Below are 24807 nucleotides of genomic sequence, written 5' to 3' on the forward strand. Positions count from 1 at the left end.
TTTTAAACATTGACAGTTCCACTACAAATATATTCAAGTAAGGGTTAGACGCTAGGAAATATATTTTCAAAGCATGACTTCAGAACACGAAATGTGATTAAAAGTTCACAAATCCCTGAAGTTTCCATTAGCTTTTGCTCACAATTTTTGCATTTACGCTTTTTTATTTGAGTGGTTTGCAATAGCCATTACTGATTTACTTGGCAGGTTTCAACAAATGAAAGGAAAACTTACCCACTGACTTGCTCATTCAACTGTTCTTCCGTCCATCTGGGTGCCTTCACTGACCCGTAAAGCAGTAGATGCTCTCGCACCGTAAGTGTGTTAAACAGCACATCATACTGTGGGCAAACACCCAGCTCTGTCCTGATGGCAGCCAGATCAGTACGTATGTCCTTTCCATCAATAATAATGGTACCAGAGCTCGGTGGATACAGACCAGTTAACAGTGATCTAAGAAAAAAAAATTATTCCGCAAGATAATATGCAATGGTTGTATTACGTAGGTCATTACTTGGATTTCCTGAGGCATGTCCTAGCATCCTTAGCGCAACACCAACTCAGTTGAGTACAGTTATAGACACATCACTAGTGTTTTGGGTTTCAATTTTATTGTTTTGGTTTTGGGGGGTTTTGGGGGGGAGGTTTTTGGGGGGTTTTTTTGTTGGTTGGTTGTTTCTTTATTTTGTTTTTTATGGTCTCAACAGTCCTTCATTTCCCTTCTTGCAGAACAAAATCCATTTTTTTCCCAAACAAAAATAACAGGTGATTGTTTCCGTTTTCACAAGGGTATTCTGTGAGGAGTATTTCCCAATTAGGTCCCACACTGCATGGCTAGTTTGACGAAAGCTGATCATAGCTAACATAAAGGTAGAAATATAGACTTCTTACTTGAGACATTTTTAAAGGTCATTTTCATTTCATTATTTTCTTTTCTGGTCAAGTGCCAGGAAAAAAAGAAGTCCCTTACAGCCTCTAGGGGCAAAGCACAAACCCCCATAAAACTCTGCACTCTCCATGTGATGAGTACATATAGAATGCCAGAAAAGAATTCTCCCCCAAGGTGTGCTCAACTCCACGGCTAGACATTCCCAGCTCCTACTTAAGCTGCTCCTGAACTATTACATCATGGTTTAAGTGGCACAGAAGACCCAGTTCTATACTCATTACATTGCCTGTGTCATAGATATACAGTCTTCACTTTCTGTGTGCTTTGAGGAGTTTATCAAATATTTATTTGGGGTGGGGGAAAGGCATAGCAAAGAATTCACAATATTTTGAAGTGAAAAAGTATAGCAGAGATCAGAGTAGAGTAATACCATCAGGAAGAGTAATACCATAAAATGTCAGACTTACATAACTGTTGTCTTGCCAGCTCCATTAGGTCCCAAGAGCGCTGTTATCTGCCCTCTGTGGAAAGTGAGGCTGAGATCTTTAACAGCCGCCTTCTGGCCATCCATGTGTTCTTTCGTGAGAGACAGCAGCACAACACCAATAGTGGCTCCTTCAGTGCAAGGGCCTTTCCAATTTTGAGGTGCTGGTTCTGTGTGGGAAAGGGCAGCGAAACAAGCAGGGTTGCTGAATCTAAACATATGTGCGTGTGTACAAAGTGAATAACAAATTAATTTAATCCCTGTTGCCATTTACCAAAGCCTGGAACAGATGTTCAAATGGTCTGAACTGACACAAGTTCCACTGAAATCAAAGATTCAAGGCCAGTTAATATTTGCTTAGAATTTGGCCTATTTGTAGTTATGCCAAGTTATGTCTCCATAAGGTCATAAAACAGTGGCTATATTTTATTTCTAGTAGAAAAAACTACTTATAATAACATTATTTGAATAATTGTTTTATGCCCCTAAGTATGAGAAAATTTTAATTCTGTGAGCTACTTCATATGTGCTGTTCAGTTTCAGGCAAACAACACTGACATAACATTCACAGGCATAGCCAGTTAATCTTCTCTATTCTCCTAAGTCAACAAAGCAAAGCAGATCTCTGGAAAGTGATTCAGAGAAGCAGCCTAGTCTAAACATGATTCAAGGTGCTCAAAGCAAGTAGAATTCCAGCAGCTTTCTAACTGTGTTAACCAATTGAGGAAACTGAGATGACCATAATGGCCCATCTTCGCGAACGAAGATTTGGGGAAAGGTCTTTTACCTTTCCAGCCTGCGCAATGGATTTTTTAGGTGAGACACAGCCTGCGCTGAACTGAGCCCACCCTTTAATCCTAAGGTTCATCTGCCGGGGCCAAGCAAGCTTGGACAATGGCAGTGAGGTCCTCAGGACGTAGGTTTGTTTAGAGTGTCCTTCTCATAGATGGATGGCCACACAGGGCTAACGACCTCCATCAGGCCAGGAGACCGGGATTTGAACCCGTGGTCGCAGCAGTGAAAGTCCTGCACGCTAACCACTAGGCCAAAGTCACCTTTCTTTCAATGTCAGGAGGAAGGATTTCCAAACAGAGGCACAGTCAATCAGTAGCCCCAGAAATACATTATAAGCATGTAATATTGACTCATTACAACTGAGAAATCTGGCAGTGGAATTTATTTTTTTCTTTTTAAAAAGGGCAAGCCAAATTAGAATGCCCAAAAAAAGAAACTGTCATGCATGAGAATTATGAGAAGAGAGAATTATCCTTTTGAATATATATGAAATATACATTTACATAAAATATTTCTTGTTTATATTTACATTGTATGTAATACTTTTAAATAAATAAAATGTAAACATTGCAATAACAGAGAATTATGCTTTATATAAGAACCAAATTACATAAATCAAATTATAAATAAAAAATTAAATAATTTTTTCAATGATGGGTTTGTTTATGTTGTGAATGAAAAAGCTGTTTTGCTCTTTTCACAATCAATTTTAAGCTTCTGGCAAAAGTTCTTTCTAAACTTGAGGTCACCTTCAAGAAAGGCACTACCAGCAGTTGTGACATTTCTGAGGTCTTCCTACTCATGAACCTCTCCCAGTTACCTTCTCTGTCTTTCGGTCTGCAGACTAAAACCATCGACAAACATTCTTTATGCCCTTTCCACTGTTTCCTAAATTTGCATCCTGGATCTTAACAAAAAAACATTGAAGTGCAGAGTGAGCCTCAGACAATGTATCTTAGGTAAGACTCAGAGGAAGAGCTTCAAGTTACTTGCAACCACTAAACTGATCACCTTAGGACTTCTCCGAAGAACAGTTCCAAGCAGGTACTCAGCACCCAGGTCTCTGCCAGCCCTGCTCTAGTTGTAATTCCAACTGGTAGGACCTACATGCCAGCCCTTCCCTGGCACACCTCTGATTTCCTAAGTGCTCTCCACCCCCATGGAACCACCCCTTACATGGGTTGTACGGAACAAGGGCAGAAATCACCAGGGAGCAAGTTCCAAGCAAATTCTCCATGAATGCATTTACCCCATATTCGGTACTGTGACACCCAATTCTTATGGAAGACAGCAAGCTCCTTTGCTGCATGGCAGCTTTAGCATTCACACAAAGGGGATTTGCTATCAGCCACATGACATGAATCAGTCAAATAGAGGAGAAGCAATACACCAAGTGTAAGTAATGTGGTGAAATCAGAGGGAAATACTGGAAATCTTTGTTTCAGGTAAGGACCAAAGGCAATCATCTCAACAAAATGGAGTTGTTCCAAATTGCAGAAATTCAGAAAAAATTCATACAAATAGTTTCCCCACAAGTGTTTAAATGAACCTCAAGACATTCTGAAGTCTGCCCTACTCTAGGAGATACCAGTTTGTAAAACTGCTGAGTTGTTAAGCTTCTTCACCTGTGCTACAGACAAACAATCATTTCCAAGCTATTTTAACTTCCAAAAAAGCACAACCCACAATGTTATTCTAAGGCCCAAGATGGAATATAGGTAAGAGTGACTTATTCCTTCATTCCAAAAATCTAAATTAAATGTCCTCAGAGAGAACTGAAAGGCAGAGGGGAAAAAAAACAAACCACAAAACAAACAAACAAACAAAAGAAATCCCAAAACAAAAAAATCACAAACAAACAGAAAAAACCTGCCTAAATTAATTGTAAGCAAGTAAACACACAGAAGAGAAGTGAAAGTATCTGGAGGCAGATAAAAATTAGTTATAACAGTTGCTTTTCAAACAAAAGGCTAAGAAGCAGAGACAGAAAGAACAGTGATTACAGAAGAGAAAAATAAGAAATAGAAGGGACAAAATTAACAAATTAATTTTTTCACTGAAATAGGAAGCCAATTTTAAAAAAAAGTTAATAAAGCCCAACACTCTTCAGATTCAGTAAGAGTACAAAAAGCTTCACTGAACTCCAAAAGATCCTAACCAAGCAGAGAGGCAATACATTGGGACACAATAAACCAAAGAGATACTTATTTTACAACTTCAAAGAGTTTTCTTAAATATTTGTGTACAATAGTTTTCACTGAATGAATCAAGCATTACAGGTGACAGCACAATATAAGTTAGTATATAATGTTCATAGTATATACTGTATAATGAAAGAGAGAAAGTGACAAGATCAAAACACATAATATAGGGACAAGCAATGATAAAAGCAGATTGATCACAATCAGCCCACCTTTCAGAAAAAAACCCCATTATTAAAATTCTATTACTACAGACCTTTTTCTTGGAAGTTTTCATTGAAGAAAAACATATTAGAATTCAGATAATGTCTCTTCCTCCTCTCTGCACCACACAGATTCTTCCAGTAGGAAACAGTAAAGGGAAAGTACCATTGGTGTTTTAATCCAAATTTTCCTAGATTAGAATTATGATATAAACTGTTGAAAAATTTATAGTCATTTTGTATCTGTTTATAGACTACTAATGTCCTATCACTACTTACAAAGACCTGGTTAGACCATTTAATTAGCTCAAATCCTTGGCTGCACTCAACAAACTTTATTATAAAGTGCAAAAAAAGGCATTTGTTCATAACACCAGGTCCTGCCATAGAATAATCAAACTTCGGTGATACTGTGCTTTACCTCATCTCCAAATCAGCTTCAAAGTGTAACAGGATCATAGACTTAACAGTATGTAGGCACAGACTAACATAATCTTCTAACCTACAGGAAAGAAAATGTACCAAATGGCCTGCCAAGGTAAAGAATCTTATTTTTTATTATAAAAATAATCCATAGCATCAGTCAATAAATATTATTCTGAAATTACTATCCAAACAATGTAAACAAATCAGCTACCATAAGAAACATTTATAGTGGCACACAAACAGAAAGGGCAAAAACATGCTTCTATACACAACCTAAACTTTGGCATTGCCCAATCTTTCCAGGCATCACTTACCTATCACGCAATACACACTCTGTGTGTTTAGAGTTACGTTTCATTGACACCGAAGGGCAGGTGTCAATTTAAGATAAAGGTTTTTTTAAATTCAGTTGTATATTCCACCCAGCCCTATCTTTCCAGGAAAACTTTTTTTTTTAAACAAATTCAAAGTGACTGGAAGAAAAGGTGACATATCCAAATCAGAGGAAAGGTAAATTTAAACAGCTAGTGAGGCATGAGGCTATGATTGAAAATACATCAACCAATTCAATAATACTCATAAAACTTGTTAAGGAAAAAAAAATTTAAAAACCAAACCACTGCCTTCTGAAAACATACTTGAAAGTGAGTTTTCTTTATGCATTGGACTGTGGACTGACTGGGAGCAAGATACAGTTTCCAGGCTGTCTGAAGCCTTTTTGATCTGAAAACATGCTGTTATTCATGGGTTTCAGCCCAAGCACTGATTCAGAAAACTTGTCATTTTCACTGGAAGTTTTGCTACTAGACTGAGCTCTGTTACTGTGGATTTCCAATACATTCCTAATTCTATCATATATTAGTCATCCCTATAAGCAAGTAAAACATATTTCATGCCTTGCTACAAATTCTATTCCATGTGTTAGCACTACTCAATATTTGTGTATGTTGGAAAACATTATTTCCCAGTCCCTAAAGGCAGTCAGACAGTTTGTCACATCAAAACCTTAACTCAGAAAAAGGCATACTTTTGTTTTAGTTGCATAAAACGAGGAAAGCCTATTCTATCTATTTTATTCAAAAACTTCTTCAAAAACACAAAATAAGAACAAGTCCAAGATCTTACCAGGAATAATACTGCTGAAATACCAGCCACCTATAGAATACAAAATGGAGTCAAAGAACATCATCCAGCACATCCATCCAAAGGTCATGTATCCTCCTTGTGCCATTGACTGGTGCACATTATTCCACTGAATTCCTGGGAGTAATAATAATAATTTTTTAAAGGTCAAAGCTAAATCAGTACAGCATTAAAGATCACAAACACATCAACACCATAAACTTCTGGGTATTTAAGCACTAGTATGAAACAAATCATAGTTAATAACAGCAATCTTAATGAATAGAAATGAATTGCTATGCCTCTACATGCCTCTGTTTAGAACAGCAGGTGACACTGCTGTTGGGAAAATGCAGGGAAGTTGTTCTAGAAAGGGCTGTTTATTTGGCAAAAGAAAAAGAACTACAACACTGACAAAATGGGGCACTGACAAATGAATCAGGCTTTAAGCCATCCTGCTGATATAAACAAAACGATTACACAAAGTTTAATGTCATTTCTATAATGCTAAATCTGAAAATTTAAATCTGTGAATTCTAACTCAGAAGCATTTGTGTGCATCGATTGCATTCAGAGATAACCACGAGCAAACTCACTGAATAATTGTATGATAAATTTATTATATTGCAGAAGACATGAAAGGAAGAAAGAAGGTGCAATACACTAGTACTACAGAAAGCTACCATATTGCTAAATGGAAAACAAAAGTAACCAAGTTGTAGATTTATTAAAAGCATTATATTTTTTTACTGAAAATGCTACTTTTTTTTGGCAGTAAAGTTGGTCATGATATTGCTTCTACACTTCTTTTTCTATGATTGTTAAAAAAAGTAGTTCTTCCCAAAACACATTTTGCCATTCCTTCGGTAAGGATGAGTCATTTTGATGAAGTACCTTGTTACAATTTTAAGTAATGTTTTCTGAAACTCTCTCTTCCACTCTTACCAACTTTTGTACCACTATGATACTTTTTCAACACCTAGTAGTTTGAAACATCCAGTGTCATCAATACTGATCTCGCCATATTAGTAAAAAAAAAGGATTACATCCATTTACATACCTGGACTTGATTTATCCTATTAACTCATCAGAGATTTTTTTCAAAACAAAGTGAAAAACATTTTCAACTTTAGTTTTTGAAATAATTACAAAGCTTCTACTTCTGGGGAGCTTACCTATTTCTTGGCTCTCAAAGTGTGTAATGAAAAATATTCCTTGCCCAAAGGCAGTTGTAGAAAGAAGACACTACAATACCAGAGGAGAACGAGGATGTGAACATCAAATAAAAACGTTATCAACAAGTTCCATGAAATAAATTGCGATAATGAAAGCAAGCATAAAATAAACAGACTTTTTTTCTTTTCACTTAGGCTAATGATAGCTATTTCCTTTTATGTTTTAACAATACTCCCCCACAAACTTCAGTAGTATTTGCTCCACCTTAAAGGGCTGCACTGACCCAGTTATTAATATTGAGAAGTGTTATTTAATTTTATAACAGGACATAGACTATCATAAATCTACCACGTACTGAAAACTTATGATGTAAAAGTGTGCAAAGGAATTTACTTTCTGTGATAAGAGCAGTGGTCCTACTCAATTTTGCGAGACTAGAACTCAGGAAAAGGCAAAAGCAGAAAGAACATGCACATTAGGTACTATATGCTGAGGCAGCATTTTTGTGCAAGGAAATAACATTTGAATTTCAAGAAGAAATGCAATTGTGCTGTATCACGAAAGTACTGAATGGAAAACAGCAAGTTAGTGATGTAGTATAGCAAGAAAGTATGGCGGAACCCATCGTGACAACTCTCTAAAGAAAGAAGTATGACATAGGCTGTTTCTTAGAAAAAAAAATCAAAATCACCACTGGCATGGATTATGTATTTGTACAGAGAATTTCATGCTAATTCCCATCACCTGAGTCCCCGCCTCTTACGTTGCCAGGGTTTCACCACATGATGGGTCCTCTCTTCTGTTAATAATTACTGCTTTTTTCACATGCTGCTGTCTCTGATTTTCAGCAAAGGCAAGTGTCAGATACTGAAATGGTTAATGGCTTAAACACTGTAAAATCACCAAAACACTTTTGTCCACTGTAGCAAACCGAAAAGAAGCAGCTGCTCACCCAGCAAAGCCTGCCCCTCCCTGAACACGCCCACTGTGAAAGGATCTTCAGGTCAGATAAGTGGATGCCATGGTCCAATTATCCCAGGTGCAGAAGGGCATGCACATCTGAAGCTACAACCTGGATTTCCTGCAAATCCTACAAAGTGGGATAATCCTTCTTATCATGCCAATGTCCTCCCTTATATGATGACTCTGCTGTGAAGACCCCTCTGGGGAGCATCAAAGGCTCATGACATGTCCCGTGACATGAAAAACTCCCTGCCCTAGGGGAGGTACAAAGAGTTCCCACCTTCCCACAAGGAGTTCCTGAGTTTGAAGTGTATAATCTTTGAGTCTTGGGGGGTGCTTCCCCCAGTCCCAACAGATCAAGACCATAACTTAGACAGAACTGTAACCACCACTTCAACCAAAGACATGGAAGCCGCAACTACCAAGTTTCATGGCTGGATCCAGCGGGTGGTGACTATATATATCTTAAGACCCTTATCCTTTCTTTCCCTTTCTCTCCCTTATACATTTCCTTAAGTGTTATTTTTATGCTTTAAAATTGCTATGCTTTAATATTGCTGTATTACTATAGATGATAACACCAAAAATGGCAACATTTTGTTTACTTGTTTACCTTTGAAACAAAATTGTTCTAAAATAAACCCTACATATATTTATTTATAAGCACTGATTATTCGGTGTTGTTTCACTCTGATCCACCCCAAGGGATTTATTAACAAGAACGAGGGTTACCCTCTCCTTCCGGGGTGGGTCATAACAGCAGGATATCTGAAACATTGTTTTGAAATAACTGATTTTTAGGTGTGCAAGTTCTCTGATGCACCCAAAAAAAGCAACAGAAAACAAAAAATCCACTTTGCCTATTTATGCCTGAATTCTGCAGTCTTACATCCATGTTTACTTGTATGCAAAGAACTTGTATATTTTATCTGACTGGTTGACACTGAAAAAGTGAGCTTTTTTTTTAATAGTGAATGAATTATTCCCCTAGCTTAATTTGATATGTGAGTTATTCTGAAAGACTCAAACCATAATGTGTGAAATATGGTTTGCAATGTATGATGATGATATTTGATGTCACATTCAGGGATACAGTATGTTAAGACAGTACAAAGACATGAAACAGCCTATGGCATACATAAAACAGGAAAGGACCCTGAAGAACCTACACCAAAGAATCATATACCTTACACTATATAGTTAGACAAATTTCTGATCTAATCTCCAATTTTACTCAACAGAGAATCAATCATTAGTTTTCCTCCAAACAAATAATGACTTTCAGAAGTGACATGTCATCAGCGGATCTAACATTACAAATATTTTGAGGTTAAAATATTAAAAGAACTCATGGACATGAGGAGTGCAACTTCCTGATACTTTCTGTAGGTTTACAAAATTTCCCTGACAATTTATTTTTGGTCCTTTCTACATTCTAAATATTTTCTCAATTGTATAGCTATTAATGTGATATATTTCTAGTGAACACAAAAGCAAACAGAAACTTAGGAAAAAATAAGTGAATTATAATCTAAAGTTTCTAAACTATGGAAATCCACAGCAAGATTGGAGGAGAAAAATTAGAAAAGGAAAACAAATATTTACCATTATAATCTTGCTGATGAAACTCAGCTGGTTCTGCAAGACCAGCAAAACTATGTAGGGTAAAAAACTGATCATATAGACAAGGCTGGCACACAGAGCTGCTGTATCGGCACTGCTAAAAAACACTCCCAAGAAATAACTTAGCATAATAACTGTGACTCCAAATTCCAGGAGAAAAAGGAAGATGAGGAAGCCATTGCTATAAGCAAAGATGCCGCTTGCTTTTAAAATGATGGCCAGAGCACAGCTGCTTATTGTGAGTACGATGAAATTCTCAAGAAACCAAGCAAAGAAATGAATGGCTGGATGTACACCCATTGTCTTCATATACTGCAAGACAACATAGCAAAGAGAGCTAAAGTTAGGAAACAAATTTTCTTTTTTTTTTTCTTTTTTAAACAAAACATTGCCACCAAGACACTAGCACCTCCCCAAAGGAAGTCATCTTCCCCTTAAATTACTTGTTTCTTTTCCCTTTTCCTGAGCTATCTCCAGGATCAAACACAGTATTGAGCAGGGCATTCTCTGGGATTACATACAAAACACAAGGTATTATGATGCTCGGCACAACTCTCTTTTGCAAAGGGTTGCAGGACCAGATGTCAGATTACTGGCTCCTCCAGTGAGTTTTCCATTTTATACACTAAAAATTTGGAGGATATGCACAGCATTGTATAAACAAATGGGGGTTTTTGCAGCCTCTTGCTCTACTAAAAGTATCATACAGATGTGTCTGTAAACCTTTACATATTGACATGATACCTGGCAAATAATAATTTAGTATCACCCGTCTTTTTTTAAAAAATGCTTTTGGATACAATCTAATACAACCTCTGAAATATTTTTCCTAAGAGGATCAAAATTAACTTTATGATACGATATGATATGAAAATAATTTAATATTTTGAAGCATTAAAAAAGTCTATCTTACAATATAAAATGTAGAGAAATTAGATAACTGACCTATAGTTCCCCAAATTAAAAAGCTTTCTCAAGCAGATTCTGCTAATCACTGAGATCAGCATAATTCTTAAATTGTAGGTAAAATTATATTTTACATCGAAAATGCACCACAAAACCCCCTGTCCTTCCATATGATTAGCACCTGTAAACACTAGCTGTTGATATAAGCAAATAATTGTCTCTTTTTTTGTGTGTTATCTTTCCTAATATTTCTGATAATTTCGCAGTGCATGAAAAATTTTTAAATTGGTTAAGTTAGTGTTATTATTACAGACCATAGAGCAAAACATGAAAAAGACTCCGAAAAAACCCCATTCTATTCACAAGAACCTTTTCCAAATAACAATTTCCAGCTTCAACTTTTATGGTTCTTTTACTTTTTGTTTTTTTGTCTCAGGGATAATATTTGCATGCTGGTGCTCAAACAATGTTGTGAATCTGAATTAGAAGCTGGAACTAGAACCTACTGCCCAGAGGAAACAAATGAAAACAAATGAAAACAAACCATCTGAGTACAACATGTTGAGTACTTAAAAGGTCCTCACAACTTTTGCATTTCAGTGCACCATAATGAATAAACTTTCTTTTCAGAGATTAATCTGCCTCTTACCTCTTCAAGATGAATTTCTCTTTCATAAACCGACTTGCGAACCATACCAGCAACTGAAACCATCCATGTTAACATCATCATAAGTGGGAAGAAAAAACCTATATTGTTCAAGAATCTATGAGAAAACATAGATGCAGAGTTGTCAGCCCCCAAAGGTAAAATATTTTCTAGCGGAATGTTACTAGGTTAATATTGGGACTATTCTCAATGTATGCACAAAATAAGATCTGACATGAACTCTAAGACTTATTCCCGTTCTGGTTAGAATTACTTATTTTTTATGTAACGGGCTAAACATATGTATTGGTACTACATTATTATATTAGCATTTCCAACAATACAACTGATATAATTACTCTTTAGGATTCCATTTGAAGTCCGATAGAATTCAGATTTGTGTCTATGGCAAAGTAACATATTTGGACAGTAAGGAATAACGTGACTCAGTCAACTTTTACTCCACTTTAATAGATTTATTACCACTGAATAATTTTAAAATCTAATAGTTAGGATGTTTTGATGGTTTTACAACGAACAACCCTACACTTTTTCTTTTCCTTCATCAACTTCACACTGTATTTCAACACACACCAGGGACCAATTTACAGTTTGCGTACAGGACAACTAAGGATAGAAAAGGGATCTCTTAGAATACTCTAAGTTAGTTGCACAGTACATTGACACAGTCTCTGTCCAGCAGACTACTCCACAGTATAGCTGGAAAGAGCTTGTAAGGGGTCATTTGCCAGGCAGATGTTAGATAATGTGTTATGTTAAACACAGCTGTTGGACAATATTTGCTATGCTGTAATATTGGAGTAGTATTGGATATACTGGTTCAATCCTGTGCCAAGATATACATTCACCCACTAAAAAGTGGGAACCTAGTAGGTTCCGAAGTTCTCTAGCACTGGTCTAATAAGGATAATGCACTGAATTAAAAAGATGACAGTTTACTTACAGATCACTGGTGTGACAAGGGTAAGGCATGGCTTGCACCTGAATGGCTATCTCTGAGGTATCTATCCCAGTCTGGGCTGAAATAATTGCCCTTTCAATCATGTCTTGAAGAGGAATAAAGACATGGTTGTATTTAAACCCATCAGCTGGCAGCTTCTGGGGATGGGATTTCCATGTTGGGTTTTTAATCAAATCTGTTCTCATGCTGTAGAGAACACTGGTTCTAATTGTATATGAAACGTGTCTTGGAAGGCCATTGCTAGAAGCTTGCCTCTTGTTCTTCGGTGTATTGAAAATGATACCTGGCACAGGAAGAAAGGAAGCTTCGTAACCAAGCTTATATGATCTATGCTATTTCTATAGCTAATTCATGGCTAATTACCACACAATATGGGATACATTCATCTGTCAGGGCAGATCTCTTAGCTTTCTTGACATCCAACACAATAACGGTAGTTTTCAGAGACACATTTTTTGCGTTCATGAATTTGAAATGTAAAAACTTATTCACATGATACACAGGTTTGAAGCAATCATTTTTATCTGAGAAAATTTATTCTGTGATTTTCCTTTTTAAACTGCAGTTTCTCTTTCCATCCAGACTTAACTCTTTTTTGAGGACTGTTCTCAATTCCACAGTGAAACTAGCAGCCATAAAATTTGTCCGTCAAAAGATAGCAACCTCTGGAAGTGGGTGAAAAATTAAACAGTACCAACTCACTAAAATTTACTCTGATATTAATTTTCAACTCAATTACAAAATTTCTTCTTCACCGCAGCAGAATTTTTATGTTTATTTTCTCTAGCTCTGTATAAAGAAAAAAAAAACAGATGAAAGCTTAATATGAGATGTAAAGATGAAGCCACATGCATGGAACTGGTTGTATTTTCTTTCTGGATGACCCAGACTTTTTAGGACTTTTTGACGGATGTGAAATGTTGCCATTTCTTTCCTTAGGAAAGGGGAAAGGTGTCTTACCTACCATCTGATTTTCTGAAAGATACTAAAATATAGAATAGTCTGCTGCAAAGCTTATTTCCTTCAACTGGTCAATCTCATTTTCCCATTTATGCAAACAGTTGATTTCCTAAGACATTCCATGAGGCTATGAAGGCTCTGAAGACTACAAACAAAGCAAGGAAAATTCCACTATAGTTTAATATCTTGCTATGGAAAGGAATGTATGCCTACATCTGAGCATGTAACATTGACACGTTGGATACATTAGGTCCCTTAAAATGCCGTTTTCTCTCTCTAATAGTTTGAAGTGATTATAAGGCCAGAGAACCAAAAAAAAAGAACTCTCAAGAAATGTCTCGGCTTATGTTACCATATGACCTTTCCCCAGGTAAGTGGAAGAAAAAAATTGATCTAGAACTTGACAATTCAATTTTCTGAGTGCCAAGATTTGTCTGTCCATTTCATCCCTTGAAGGGATAAACAATTTTGCTCATATAAAGTACTCTTTAGCAATTCTCCTTATCTCATGGTATGGCCTGTTAGTCTCACATTGATGGAGTGTGGCCACTGACATTCCGTAAATGGGGGGTACTGGGCAGGTTATAGAACAAGCACAGGATTCCAGATTGAGTAGTTTCAGTCCCTACAACTTCTTTCTTATGTCTTCTGTTGTATACTTACAGGAGTCCAAGGAGACAATAAAAAACAAAACAACAGTGGGGAAATGTTGTGGTACACTTCATATAGACTTAAATGGGTCTTTGTTTTGGAAAGGCTACATGCAACTTACAGCATTTTCTGCAAGACGAGAAAGTGTGTGTATCAAGAAAAACACACTTGCCTTTTAAACTTTTTGTACAATTAATTGATTCTAAGTAATAAGCATATAATGCAGGAAAAGAATAGAGAGTGTAATCCCAAGGAAAACAAAAAATATATCCATTTCTTAAGAATTTATTTACTCTGAATAAACAAGAGAATTTCTCTGAGAAGTTGGTTTAACCTTACCAAAACCCATTTCTTTCCTCCTTTTTGCAAAGTCAAGAATATAATAATTAAATTTTGAAAGGATGTAAACTAGATTAACTAGATGATCTTTTCATAATAAGTAGTCAAGTTTCCTCAGTGTTCTACATTTTTTCAGCTTTCTCTACTTTAAACATTTATGACCATTCTTTTAAATATTTTATTATAAATAACAGGCTCCAAGTATTCATTTGGCCATGCTACAGTTAAAACAATATAGTTTTTCTTTACAGGATATATTGCTTTATTTTGCCTGTATTATATGTGTTTTAATACACATTTTGAAACTGCATAAGCTTAACCTATCTTATCAATAAACATAGACAACAACTACAAACAACTACAAACTCTGAACTATTCTGTCAATATACCTTTTATGTAAGGGACTTACTAGCCAAAAGATTATTTTGCTGCATGAGTTCATGAGCCTTCTCCTCCAATTTTTCCACAGAGTCAAAAGGCTGGAAACGGTCCAGTAACACACAGGAAGAGATATTTACTACAAGCCGTGACAACAGGTCAATCTGTTTACTTGCTGAGCTGTTAAGCATCTTGTTCATCATGGTTTCTAAAATGAGGAAACAAATTGGACTTAGTTTTAATGATTGGAACAGAAGGTGTGTCGTCACTTGCACATCCTGTAAGAGTAAATACCCTTTGTTTTAAAAAGCATAGGAATTTTAGTGTGAGCTTGTGGAAGTGCCATTCATGTTTCAGTGGCTTTTACAAGCCTCAGCTACATTTTCCTTCAATTTCAAAGGAACAAAAATGTAACAAACTAGAGCAAAGTTTTAGAAAGACATCATGTCTTTGAAGCTGTACGACTTCTAACATTTTCTTGTCTCCATAACTCCTCCCACAAATACAAAGGGAATTGCTGTACTTCAAGCATCACAGTAGAGACTAATCTCTTATTTAATAACGTATGGGCCAATTCGTTTCTACCTGACACTGTGAATATTTCAAGAACTTGAATATAGACCATAAGTATTTTGACTGGAGCCCCACATCTAAAAACATTTGAAAAAAAAGCCTACAACCCCTGTATTTTTACTTTGATTTTATCCGTGGATCCAGGATGAATGTATACCTCAACCAAAGCTTCATTTGCAAAAAAACTGAACCTTTGGAGGAATTCAAATCTTCATCCATTGGGACAGAATGTAGGGATAATGCTATATCCTTATGTTTGAGAAAATAAATAGAAGGATAGCAGGATCTAGAAACAACCTTAACTTATCTCGATTTAATGAAAACATTTGAATTTCTCAGGGAAAAAATAATGTTATAAAACATCCAACACAGTTTTCCATCTTAAAATTTTCAAGATTCACTTGAGGATATAGGCTTTAAAAAGGATAGGTGATGACCTCTTTTGATAACAGTGGTGACAGGCAAATTCTGGAGCAAAGATATTATTTAGCATCAGCACAGGAAATATTACAATAGGAAGGCAGATAAGTAAAAAAATGTATGAAGCAATCTGAAGAAGAGACATGATTAACAGTGAGAAAGGATAAGGAGCACACAGAGAAAAAGTAGAGGAACTGACAGTCTGGAATTCAAATTCAGTCTAGATAGGCAAACAATGACAGAGTGAATTCATAGGTTGAGAGAAACCAGTACCAATTATAGATCCTATAGTCTTATTTATGACTATCCTTGAGGAGGACAATAAAGGAAACACTTATGATGCTACTTTTTTATGGCATTAGAAAGAATAGAATATTCCTTACATTAAGCCCAAGTGGTAGGGTTAAGCTTTCATATATATCTTTATATATGTTTATGTTATTATATATAGTCCTATATATATTCTCCCCTATAAAGACAAGCTAAGAGTATTGGGGTTGTTCAGCCTGGAGAAGAGAAGGCTCCAGGGAGACCTTATAAAAGCCTTCCAGACCTTATTGTGGCCTTCCAGTACCTAAAAGGGGCCTACAGAAAAACTGGAAAGAGACTTTTTAAAAGGGCACAGGACAAGAAGGAATGGCTCTAAAGTGAAAGAGGGTAGGTTTAGATAGGATATTAGGAGGAAATTCTTTACTGTGGGGGTGAGACACTGGAACAGGCTGCCCAGAGAAGCTGTATTCACAGCTTCATCCCTAAAAGTGTTCAAGGCCAGGTTGGACGGGGCTCTGAGCAACCCGGCCTAGTGGAAGGTGGCCCCATGGCAGAAAAGTTGGAACTAGATGATCTTTAAAGCCCCTTCCTACCCAAACCATTCATTCTGTCATTCTGTGAAATATACACACACAAGACCTTAATTAGAAATGAACAATTAACTAAAAAAAGCTTCTCTCGTTAATTAAGTTATTGAATATTTTACCATAAAAAACATTTTTTAGCTTGCTGTTTGCTTGGAGTATGGCATACTTTAAGTTTTCTGGAGGAATATGTTTTCTTTCACAATGTGCATGAACTTCTGTATTCCATCACAGAAATAAGACATATATATTAACAGATACAATCCACAGGAAAGGTTTAAAATTGAGATCTACAGAGTTGCCTATCTTGTATTTTTTCCATTTGTAAATGTAGCAATTATGAATAAAAAGCTTGGTGAATCAGTGTTTGCTGTTATCTTCATCCTTTGTTACAAACCAAGTCAGCCTTCATCTTCCACTCAGCTTGTTTAACCTGTCCTTAACTGGTTTTTGTAAATCCACTCGTACAAATGCTATTTAAGATTAAAAAATGATAGAAGAATAAATTGGAATAAACCAGGCATAAATAAATTTAGGTCAGAAATCAGAAGAAAGTTTCTAGTTATCAGGAGATTTGGGTGGTGGCACAGTTTTCAGTGACGACAGTAGAGGTGTTTGTTTCCAGCTTTCTAAATACACATAAAACTGTTTCATTACAAGGAAGGCAGCAGAGGGATAGCATGAAGGAAAGCTGGCTGTTTTGGTTTTTTGTTTGTTTGTTTGTTTTTTATCACCTAGGCTGTTACATTATGAGTCACATGTAGCCCTGTGTAAGGGAGATTCCTTGATAGTGAAAAAACACTTCACATCTGGGAGAAATAACAGAAGATGGGCAAGAGATAGACTCAGCAAGCAAGAATTTAAAAGAGGAGCCTGCAGCACAACTGCCTCCCAGTGCCTCCTGAGAGGTTTGTAAGGACTGTGCCCGGCAAGGAACTCACAAGCTCTAAGGGGACGAGGTTTATATAACTGGTAGGAAATTATTGCAAATTGCTGGACTGGAAAGCAAGTATAGAGGAAAACAGTCACCTTGCCCACACACACCTAGCTTAGGAAGTAACAAAGGGTTTATAAAGAAAACCATAATCTTTTCAGCCTTCAGCTAAATACTTACTTTGATCCAGGTGAGTAAATCTGACTCAACAACTGTGTAAAACAGCTTTAGAAATTGATAACTTTGCAGAGTCTTACAGCATGATGATTTTATAGAGAGGTTGGAAGAGTTCTACGTCTATCCACTCTGTACACAACACTTTCCAGCAGGAATAGCAAGGTGAATAACATGTCACTAAGTCTGTTAACAATTTTTATAGCATTGTAGAGAAGTAAGAAAAGATACAAACACAAGCAAAGCAAATCTTTTGGATTTGAGAATAACTAGAAGTTATCTGAATGTGAGAGTAGGTGTGATAAAACAAGGGAATATTTGCTTTAGTTAGAAGACAAAATACATAATCACACAGATCAGGTGATTTTAGAAAACTTGAGCTTTGGACGGAAAAAAGAACAGATTGTGAGTGGTACAACCAGTAACATATATGGATACATTTAAGGCTTTAACTGGATCAAGCAAGGTAATTACAGGTCTAAACAGCTGATACAATGTAAGATTAATGAAATTTAAAAAAAACAAACATAAGAATAGAGATTTACAGTGACAGCTACACAGGATTTTGGACTAATAAAATTAACAAAAAATACACAAGCTAACATAAAAATCAGAGTGCATAGTCATTTTTCAAGAAGTAAAATGATGAAGCAAATCTGCAAAAACAAGTGTAATCAAAGTGTAAATGCAGAAGTGTGCTCTGGCACTTTGGAGAGATGCGTTTCACAAAGGCATAAATGCTCTTGTGATCTATAGCCCACACTGATTTTCACTTTTTATATGATGTCAATTTTATCAACTATATTCCCTTAAATTAAAGAAATTCTAGTTTCATAAACTACTTTACTTAAATCATATTCTGTATTGAGCATCCAAGAATATTAACCATTTATCACATATTATCAAATGTCCTTAGTTCACATCTTGAGAAACACAGGCAGAGATTTCCATGATGTTGTCTACAGTGGTGAAGGTGGATCTGATAACTACAGAGATCATAATATCGATTTAATGAAATATTGTTTGTCCATAACCTATCATGTAGTTCCCAGAGTTGCATCCAAACAAAAAAAATCCACCTGTTACTCAACAAATATATTGAGACAGCTGAATTTCCAGCAGGGCCTGAACTTAAGAGACTTATTCTTTCCTTCCTTCTATCTTTCCAATAGTGGAAATGATTCCGTGGGCTGGTATTATGATCCATCTTCACCATGAGGGGTGAGATGTGCACAGATTAAGCAGCAGTTCATTGGTTAAGAAAATCATTCTGAGAGAGAGCAGATTCAAATTTGAGTCTCTCACTTAAGGAGGACACAGAGCCCACATTCTTTCTGGATTGAATTCCGGACACTGTTTGCCATTTTTCTTAGTGAAAGTGTGTGCAGCCAGTCCTAGTCCTCAAACACAGCCTTCAAACCAAGGCCAATTTCAATTAAACCTCACATCCTGTGTGCAAAAGAAAAGCCACACCAGCTCACACAAACCATGACTGTACCAGATCAGGGCAGTAGTACAATTTAAGACTGAGAACACACTTAATTTATGAGCTCTCAGGAGCCTCTGTGGACTTTGTCCATCTCCTGCCTAAAGGCAGGTACTGAATTCCAATAAAAGTTGCACTTCAAGTACATTTATTTATTTTAAGTCTATTCTTAATTCTTTGACTATAAAGCAGACTTAATAACCTGTATTGCTGTAAAGTCCATTTTTTTGAAGCAAGGAGGGCCTCAGCATCATCCCCATGGCCCCACTGGACCATCCCACAGCTGGTGCTGACCTTGGTTACTCTCTACTGACATTGCAGCTCCCTGACTATGACCCTATCTCAGGCTTTTCTGAGGCTCAAGGAGATCACACAACTGATTCTCCATAAACAGATTAAAAAAAAATACAGGCAATTCTTGATCAAACACATTGTGTCCAATTTAATTTTCTATTTATTTCCTTCAAAATTTACTGCAAAAATCTACTTCTACCTAATGGAACAGGGGTTACTGGGTTTATGTCTCCCTTCACTCCTTTTAAGTATTAATCTTATGTTTGTAACTCTTCCATGACACTTTGCCACTTCTGATTTGTTACCAATACTGTTTCAATATTTTGAAATTCAAATTATCTACACAAAAGAAAAAAGACAATTAGAAAGATATGAGACTAACTCAAGAGAGTAAAATCTCTTATTACATTACTTTAGTATTATTGAAGTAGGTAGAACATTCAATTTCAACTAAATGTAGTTTTAAGTTGAAGTTCAAGTCTGATAAGGCTAATCAGTACATGCACTTTTATGTACATACCATATGTTTGCATTTTTTTAAGCAGTTTTTCCGTGTCAACATCCAAATTACTTTCTATGAAGTGCTTTATGAAGTTGCTTTGTAGTGCTTCCTAAAATAAAAAGTGATAGCTGTTACATCAGGTTTATCTGCTCTAAAGAAATACCAAATATAAATATGCATTTATGTTTAATTCCATTACCAAGATTTCCTTCATAACACTGGAGAAGTCAATTAGCCTCTCCATGTCTTTAATCTTGCCCTCTTAACAAGTTAACTCCACACACAGTTCAAATAATTGGAGGAGTAGGGGAGGGAAGAAAAGGGGGAAGAGGAGGTGACAGGGGAAGACAAATATGTAGAATGAAAAAATCCCAGTAACAAGAATGCTTTTTTTTTTAAGTCAATATTTCCCCCATCAGTTTTTTCATCAGTTCTACATTTTTCTGGGAAATGCAAGCAATGAACAAGGAGGTTCCAAAAATATTTTATTTCCCTTATGGTTCAGTGATACCAGAGTGATATTGGAAATAGTGAGATAACATTGCTTTTAAATATTTTCACCTCAGAAGTTTCTCAGCATCAGACTGTAGGCTCATAACCTAAAGCTAGTCTGCATCTTTCTCAGCTCTTTTTAAGTCTGAAGTTAGATATACGGGCAGTTTTACATGTTTAGAAATACTGTATAGATCAGACAGCAAAAAGTTGAAAAATAGAAACCTCTCCACAGTTCACCAACCTGCAGTCGTGAGACTGTGAGGACATTTCCACTGGTTTTAAAAACCTCAGACATCCTAAGCCATGTTTCAGAATAAGTCTTCAAGTGTTCCACAAAACTAAAAGTGAAATTAGCCTGGGAAAAAGAATACATGGAAACAAATGAAGCTAAAAATGTGCACAGTAAATCTTAAGAAACAGGAAAGACTGCCATGCTTCAGAGCCTCTGCAATTCCTTTTTATTTCACTTTGATAGTCAGCAGTAAGAACACAGATGTTTTCTTTTTTTCTACTTAAGAAATTGAAAGTATTTTTTCGCAACACCAAGCAAATCAAAGAAAGGTTTTCCTGTGCTATGTTTTCCTGTCTCCCACCTGACGTATCATAAAAACGTCTTTATTTTTATAATGTCTCTTTCATACAGAGTATCATGGAGGTGCTTCAGAAAGACAGAGAAAGAAATACAGTCAGGACATATTCGAAAGAAAGCCTTTGCAGTTGCAGGTCTTTTATTCAAACTATTCACCAGAATACATAATAAATATGAAAGCTGGAAGCATGGTCTGGACCATAAATTCAACTATAAGCATAAAATCAGTCTATTTCAACATACTCCCACAGGGAAAGTCTTGAGTAAAGCCAAATATTTTCTGTCCCAGTCAAACATAGGCTACAATTTCTCTCTTAGCAAACAACCAGCAATTTTTTTCCACCCTGTTTTAAACAGATCACAAGTGTAGTCAAATATTGCAGTATCTGTTTGTTTAAATTGGTGTTATCAGTCACAGAAGTGCTTTTAAGAACAACCTAGCACTGTTGTTATGGTAGAAATTGTGACATTTCCCAGCAAAGAGTGTCTGCAGTGAGTTGTAAACTCCAATTTGGGACCACACTTTTTATAATAATTCCTATTGAAAGTATACAATTTCTACCATAGTATTTTAAGTGCCTTTTTCAAAATCTCGCTCTTAGCACAACATGAGAAAACAACTTGTTGTGGCTCTTTCTTCTTCTTTGTAGCACAGAGGCCTTAGAGACCCTTACAGGTAATTTTGTTTTCCCAAAAAGCATTATGCATCTAACTTCTATGAGAATCCCTATTTCACTTGAAAGAGCCATCGTTCATTAGGATTAAAGTGAAGGTGATCCTGAATGTTAAATTAAATCTGGTGTCAAATGAACTAAACAAGTTCTTCTGACCAGAAGCAACACAGAAACCTCATGGATTGAATTCCCAGACCAGGCACAACGGTGACAAGATGAACACCAGCAAGGTTACAAGGGTGAAAAACAGCCAATATGGGTGTCTGCTATCTCCTCAGGACAGAACAAGCACAGGTTACACCATAACACAAGGAGACCAAATTTTCAGACATTAGTAGAGATTGTTATATCAAGCAGCTTGTAAGATCTGGGCTCAGTGCTTCTTGACTTGATTCTGAACAGCACAAAGGATTAATTTTTGTGCTGAAATTGCTTTCAAAGTGCTACAGTAACTATAATGTGCTTGTATTCAACCTCCTTATACAAACAATAAAATGTCCCAAATTACTGCAGCAGCATGGATTTTTGGAAAAGATGACCTTTATATAATGCAGGCACTCATTTGAACGAAATTAAAAGACCAAAGCAGTAAGTTGTGTGCAGGAGCTATAGAGAGTAAGGCAGTATCCAGGAAACTGAACAAAAACCTATTGCCTGTCAAAAAAAGATTTGAGAAAGACCTTATGCATACATACACAAACACTACAAAGCAGGAAGCTATTAGAAAACTTCCTTTTAAAAGAAGGTTACATTCAAATAAAAAACAAACAAAAAAAGACTAGAAAAAAAAAGGTGTTAGTTTAACAATATTTTTGCTTATTCATTCACCACAGTGGGCCTTTGGGAAGTGCCTTGTGTCAAAAGCCTTCTACATGTGGAACACTTTGGAGAATCTGTTTCAAATTAAAGCAGCAGTATAAAAAAAAATCATACAATTTAACAAAATGAACAATAGGTAGTTTCCGGAACAAGATAATGTCCAGCCAAGAATTCCAAAAGCACTCAAGGATTAAGTAGTTGAAGTACTCACTGTAGTGTAACCTCCTGATTAAAATTCCCTTGTTATCAGGGAAGTGGAAAATAACAATGCAAATGCACAAAGATGCTAAGAGAGGACTGCAAACTAATTATTCTGAAAACTAAGTAAGTTTAAATTTTTTTATACTAGTAATAAATTACAATAAAGAGTAGTAGTAAATAGAGAATACAAATAAATACAGCTGGGAGATAAAACCACAGACTTTTAAAATAGAAGTTGCCTGAGTTTGAAGTGGAAGAACAAGTAAGTCAGGAAGAGGTGGTTGATGCAGAACAACTGAATACAGGCACAATAAATACTAAGAGATTATATAACCCAAAAAGCAAGTGTACATTTGTACATCTGTACAATTACAGCAATAAAGTCCTGGCAAGACTGACCCCAAATTTTTGGGAAATAACAGAGAGTTCTTCTAATGTGATTGCCTAAATACAAGATCATTTTTAAGAATATTCTGAAATAAGAAATACTTCCATAAGATCAGTTCATCAGTGGCAAAAAGTTTAGTTGTGAAAGTAAAGATCAAAAACATCACATGTAGCCTTTGAACTCCTGGATGCCAGTTGGCACAGAACTGTTTTGCCCTCGGTCAGCACCACATCCTGTGTCTGTGACAGTCACTATTATTCTACACAGTAGAACTGTTGATTTCTCTGAAGATAAAAAGCAGTAACCCTACAATTTATGGAAGACTGATCAATTACATAGTCTTGGAACTAAATAGTTCCTGTGGAAAAATTACAGAATATATCTTAGTATACAAACATCAATGTTCTTTGAAGCTTTAATCCTCTACTTTTTTTATTCTAGTAAATAGCTGTCATGTGGTCACACACCCCAAAGGAAATTAAAACTTCTATTCCAATTTCAGTAGGAAATGAGGCTGTGTAAGGGCTACAGGGTTGGGTTTTAGTAGTTATATTTGAGACACCTGAGACAATATTTTGCATTTAAATTTTCTTTCTGTTCAAGCAGTAGCTGATAGACTTCTGTTAGAAAACCAAAGAAGAAGTTGTTGAAGAAACTTTCCCACCATATTCATATTTACAGATAAACAGGTACACATTCATAACTGCTTGTTAAAGGATTGGGGAATGGGGCAGGTGTGTATTTACACAGATTTCTGAACAAGCTGATGGAACTTTTGTGAGCCTAAGAATATATAATGAGAAGGAGAGCTTGTGCTACAAGTGTCTACCAGAATCTTTGTATTGTTCCAGAGCACTAACCCCCCACAAAAAAACCCCAACCAACCAACCAACCCAAAAAACAAACCCACAAACAAACTTCTTTCTGAACTGTATTACTCAGTCCAGATTTCACTCAAAGATGTCTAGGGGAACATACTGTATGTCAAGATATTTATCTTCCTTACAGATGCTTTTAAGAATGGAGGTTTGGCATAATTATTGGCAAAATAATGTGGAAATATATTAAGTGCATTTTTCTAAATGTCTTTGTAACATAGAATGTAACTAAGTATTCAAAAAGATTTGTAATTTTATCACTTCTTACAATTCATTCTTAATATAATTTCCATCTATGAACTTCAAGAGCGACTTCATTTTTAACTGACTAAAAATTTTAAATTAATTATGCTGAGTTCCAAATCAACAGCCTGTTCCCCAAATTAAGTTATTTAACTACAAAATATGAAATGGTTAAATCTTTTTTTTTCAATTCAGAACAGAAACTATAAAGTTACCTAGTATCTGCTATCAAGAAAGGGCTTTTTGACTTAGAGTTTTTGTTATCTTTTTAAAGCACAACTCAGAATACCACAAAGTTGTCCACTTACAGAGAATATAGTTACCATCACATCTGAAGTCACCACTTACAAACAGCAATTATTTTTTCCAGATTTTAAATTAAGACAAATTGCTGGTTTTGAAAAACTAATATTGCAGGATAAATATCATATCTTTGGAAGGTCAATGCAAAATTTGCGCAGAAATCTAATGCATAGTTTAAAAAAGTCAACCTTTCTTTTGCAGAAGTGCCTCTAAGTTAGTCATGAAGAAACATGTTA

The 24807-nt window shown here is 35.9% G+C and overlaps 1 protein-coding gene across 1 annotated transcript in view; it reads right to left on the minus strand.

Moving 5' to 3' along the window:
• ABCA13 (ATP binding cassette subfamily A member 13) overlaps positions 1-24807 on the minus strand; it is a 168444-nt gene that overhangs the window by 95201 nt on the left and 48436 nt on the right. Inside the window, exons 21-31 of the mRNA XM_027682847.1 lie at positions 20718-20831; positions 20000-20090; positions 14776-14952; positions 12399-12699; positions 11438-11552; positions 9865-10194; positions 7296-7365; positions 6124-6258; positions 4626-4763; positions 1357-1543; positions 235-453 (exon numbers count right to left, since the gene is read on the minus strand). Of these exons, the coding sequence (XP_027538648.1) occupies positions 235-453; positions 1357-1543; positions 4626-4763; positions 6124-6258; positions 7296-7365; positions 9865-10194; positions 11438-11552; positions 12399-12699; positions 14776-14952; positions 20000-20090; positions 20718-20831 (1877 nt within the window). The remainder of the gene's footprint in view (positions 1-234; positions 454-1356; positions 1544-4625; positions 4764-6123; positions 6259-7295; positions 7366-9864; positions 10195-11437; positions 11553-12398; positions 12700-14775; positions 14953-19999; positions 20091-20717; positions 20832-24807) is intronic.

Source organism: Neopelma chrysocephalum, unplaced genomic scaffold (assembly GCF_003984885.1).
Source record: "Neopelma chrysocephalum unplaced genomic scaffold, ASM398488v2 Primary Assembly neopelma1_22b, whole genome shotgun sequence".
NCBI lineage: Eukaryota > Metazoa > Chordata > Aves > Passeriformes > Pipridae > Neopelma > Neopelma chrysocephalum.